Source organism: Epinephelus moara, chromosome 5, assembly GCF_006386435.1.
Source record: "Epinephelus moara isolate mb chromosome 5, YSFRI_EMoa_1.0, whole genome shotgun sequence".
Classification (NCBI taxonomy): Eukaryota; Metazoa; Chordata; class Actinopteri; order Perciformes; family Serranidae; genus Epinephelus; species Epinephelus moara.
Genome location: NC_065510.1, coordinates 4,484,194 through 4,487,978, shown reverse-complemented (window position 1 = coordinate 4,487,978; position 3,785 = coordinate 4,484,194). Strand labels below are relative to the sequence as shown.

The 3,785-nt window shown below is 42.6% G+C and overlaps 2 protein-coding genes across 3 annotated transcripts in view; one reads left to right on the top strand and one right to left on the bottom strand.

Annotated features, from left to right (window-relative positions):
* polr3f (polymerase (RNA) III (DNA directed) polypeptide F) overlaps positions 1-2,127 on the bottom strand; it is a 13,494-nt gene extending 11,367 nt beyond the window's left edge. Inside the window, exons 1-4 of the mRNA XM_050044929.1 lie at positions 1,946-2,127; positions 678-795; positions 504-571; positions 317-397 (exon numbers count right to left, since the gene is read on the bottom strand). Coding sequence (XP_049900886.1) covers positions 317-397; positions 504-571; positions 678-795; positions 1,946-2,007 — 329 coding nt within the window. The 5' untranslated portion in view covers positions 2,008-2,127. The remainder of the gene's footprint in view (positions 1-316; positions 398-503; positions 572-677; positions 796-1,945) is intronic.
* Positions 2,128-3,153: 1,026 nt separating this feature from the next.
* The window catches only part of dzank1 (double zinc ribbon and ankyrin repeat domains 1), a 30,060-nt gene continuing 29,428 nt past the window's right edge, over positions 3,154-3,785 (top strand). For both annotated transcript variants that reach the window (XM_050045482.1, XM_050045481.1), the window contains exon 1: positions 3,154-3,452. The gene's annotated coding sequence lies outside the window, so the exon portion shown is untranslated. The remainder of the gene's footprint in view (positions 3,453-3,785) is intronic.

The window sequence follows — 3,785 nt, the reverse complement described above, 5'->3', positions numbered from 1 at the left end:
TGTGTGTCTGTGTGTCTGTGTGTCTGTGTGTCTCTGTGTGTCTGTGTGTGTGTGTGTCTGTGTGTCTGTGTGTGTGTGTGTCTGTGTGTATCTGTGTGTGTGTGTCTGTCTGTGTCAGACTCCACTGCTGGCCTCGCTAAACTCAAGACCAGCCACTGTTATCCGTGGTCTCTACACATGTGTCGTCAGTCACAGGGAAACACTGGAGAGGGGCTTAAGAAGCGTGCGTGGCTCTGGAGCTGCAGGTTTTCTATCCACGCCGTAGAAACAGCAGATGGTGCAGGTAACTTCCTGTATGGAGCTTCAGGTGTTGTGCTGTAGTTTGTTACCTTTGTTTCCTGCGTCCTCGATGATCTGATAAACCAGTTTCTCCTGGTTGTCTGAACCTTTCATCTTACTGCAACACAACCAGAAGAAGAAGAAGAGAGCAGGAGGCTGACGGGAGCTCTTCAGGTTCAAAGACACAGACATGTTACACTCACAGGTGTGTCAGGTGTGTTTACCTGGCGCTCTGCCCGTCCTTCAGTCTGTACAGGAGACCTGAGCTGTTCCTCAGCAGGTCCAGCTGACCCTGGAACAGGTCAACACATCAATCAATAATCACGCCGATCAGAAACACAGCGCCGAGCGGCCAATCAGGAGAGAGGAGTGAGCGGCGCTGCAGTGCTCAGACTGACCAGTGACAGCAGCTTGTTGATGGCCATGGCTCTCTGCTGAGGCTCCAGGTGAGGCATGTCGTTCTGAATCACCTGGTCTGTGATACCGTGAGGGAACTGCTGACACAGCTGTTTGATCCTGTAACGACGAATTGATTAACTGATTGATTGAAAAGGAAAAACATCTAAATCCTCGTTCCAGCTTGTAAAACACAAATGTTTCCTGGTTTCTCTGAAAATAAACTGAATCTGTGTGTTTGTGGTCAAATCAAACATCTGAGGACACTTTGACATGTTATTGACCAAACAATCAATCGATTCATCAGGACAATAACCAACACATCAGGGCTGTAACAGTGAGGTTACTATCATCAGCTGTAATGACCCTCAGAGGTCTGGAAACAGAACGGCTTCCTGGTTAAACAAAGACTTCATTACACCTGAAACATGAACACAAAACTAAATGTGTTCCTGAGCAGAGGGAGGATTTATGGAGCAGTGTGACTGTTAGAGTCAAGTTCAATCCATTGTTGTCCAACAGGTAGAAAATATAAAAGACAGTTTAAAGATGTGTCACATCACGCAGGAGAGTTCCACTCATTACAGAAATTAAAAGACAAATAAAAAGAGACTAAATGTGTGAGTGGTAATAAAACCCTCACACATTCAAACTGAAAACTAGTTTATGACTTTTAATGCCGACATGTTTATAAAAACTGAATTCGAGGCAAATCAGAATCTTTTAAGAACCTGCAGACACCCTGTCAGAGTCAATGACACATGCTGTCCTCTGGACTTCTTTCTACCTGCTCAGGTGAATTTATACTTCAGTACTTTCTGCTGTAACGTTAACCAGCTCACCTTTCAGCCACACTCAGTTTAAAGCGATCACCACTGCTCACTCGCGTGTTGGCGACATTTAACCAGGTATTAAACTGGACTGAATCTACACGAACAATACTTTAATTCGGCAACACATTCAAACCACCCAACAGAGCGGTTAGCAGCGATCCTACCACACTCCTCCGCTAAAAACGTCTTTAAAGATGTTTAAAATGTTCAGATTTTAGTGACGGGAGGACCTGGGTGTGCTGTCGCAATGCCGAATTCACAACACATTCACTACAATTCGGACAATGTATTAATTCACCTCACACAGCCGCTGCACTCACGGAGACAAGCGAGTAAACACTAAATTCGTCAGATTTTGTACGGAGTTCGGCGCACGGGTCTCCGGTGAACGGCACCACCGGCTCAGCGGTAAAGCGGGTTCCCGCCGCCGGACTGACCTGTTCTCCACCTCCGCGGGGTCTGACAGGTTCGCCTCCTTCTTCACTTTGACTTCTGCCATCTTTAAAGCTCTTGTCTTTGTTTTCTGACTGTTAGGTAGCCTGTTAGCCAGTTAGCCTGTTAGCATGTGAGCTAATGTTGTGTCAGACAGGCATGCTACGTCAGGGTCCTCAAGAGTCAGCTGTCCGCGGGAGCGTCCTGAAAACTGCCTGTTCAAAACTCATGGTGAGGTATAAATAAATCAATACACAAAAGATTTAACATTCAGTGTCCTCAGTGTTTGTACATCACAATCAGAATCAGGTTTATCACCATATATATCTACATATATATATATATATATATATATATATATCTCGCTGGAATGATGTTGTAGAAAAAGAAGTGTCAGGGACTGTTCGTCAGTTGTGAAGGGGAAATCATTTTCTCACTGGGGAGGCACATATGTTTTTTATTTTGGGTTGGGGGAGGGACATACAACTTGTAATGGGCGTGTTTTCTTTAAAGAATTTGGTGATTTATTTATTTATTTTAAACATTTTTGGTGATTTTTTTTCTTTTTTCTCTCCCTTAATTTCCAATTAGTTTTTTTTTTCCTTAAAAATGTTTGGTGATTTTTTTTTCTTTCTTTACAAGGCAAAGGTGGGCTTGGAGGGGATCATTTCTTTAAAATTTTGTTGTTGTTTTTTTTTTTTTTTTTAAACTTTTGGCAATTTTTAAAGAAAACATGCCCTTTAAGCTCGAGGCAAGTTTGGTCGGCATGCTTTCCTTAAAACTCTCCAAAAATTCCTCCATTTATCACCCAGAAACTGTGAAAACAGAAATTATCATTGGATTTTAAAAAACCTGACGTAACTTGGTCACATCATGTGCGACAAACGCTTCTGACAAGAAAGAAAAGAAAAGAACCAAATCTGAACTTACAACAGTGATAATTAATCAAAATCACTCATTTGAAATTTGTCTAAAAATAAAACATTTGCAAACTGAGGCTTTTTTCAACTCTTTTAACTTTCAAACATCAAATTAAAAACCCAACTCATTTATGGTGGAGGGAGGCTCAAGGAGAGATATTTGGAGCTTCACCTCAGCTCCTCCTCTGACAAGTAAAGAACAGTCCCTACATTGCTCTGTGCGAAGGAAAACATCACCCTTTTCTTATTTTATTGATTAATGCTCAGAAAAGTATTATTTGTTCCCACTGATTTCAATATTAGTGATATAAAAACTTTACAGTTACGTATTTGGTTGAATTTCTCTTCTTCGGGTGTTTTTCTTTATTAACGCTTTTTTCAATTTGTATTTTTAGTATTTGAGTTCATTTAAAACTAAAGTTATTTATTTCACCAGTTCCTCCCGGCGGGGCGGCTGATCTTCTCTTAGGCCCGCCCCCCGCTAGATGCTCGTAGAGACGGTTGCCTCTTTGTCGTTGCTATGGTGACGCTTCCGTACACAGCCACAGGGCCAACTCCAGCCTCCTCCGCTCCGTCTGATCTCTGATCTGAAGTAAGACAACATTAATGTTTTATCGTGAAACGGACATGCGCGGTGTGACGTGTTTACATCAGCTTGTTTACTGTTTGTGTGTTTGTGTAGTATCAGTCACACTGAGCGCGAGGACACAAACAGAGAGGAAGTGTGATGAGTGTAGTGACCGGACGTGACTTTGTTTCGTATCTCTGTCCCTGCGTTCCAAATCACAGACTTCTACTAGCTATATACTTTTAGTATGTACTGCAGCTGCCCTTAAAAAGTATGTAGTGTAGTATGCAGTATGCAGACTACTGGGACACACTACATCCGCCATCACATCGCTCCCTGAACTCCGACCCTCTTGCT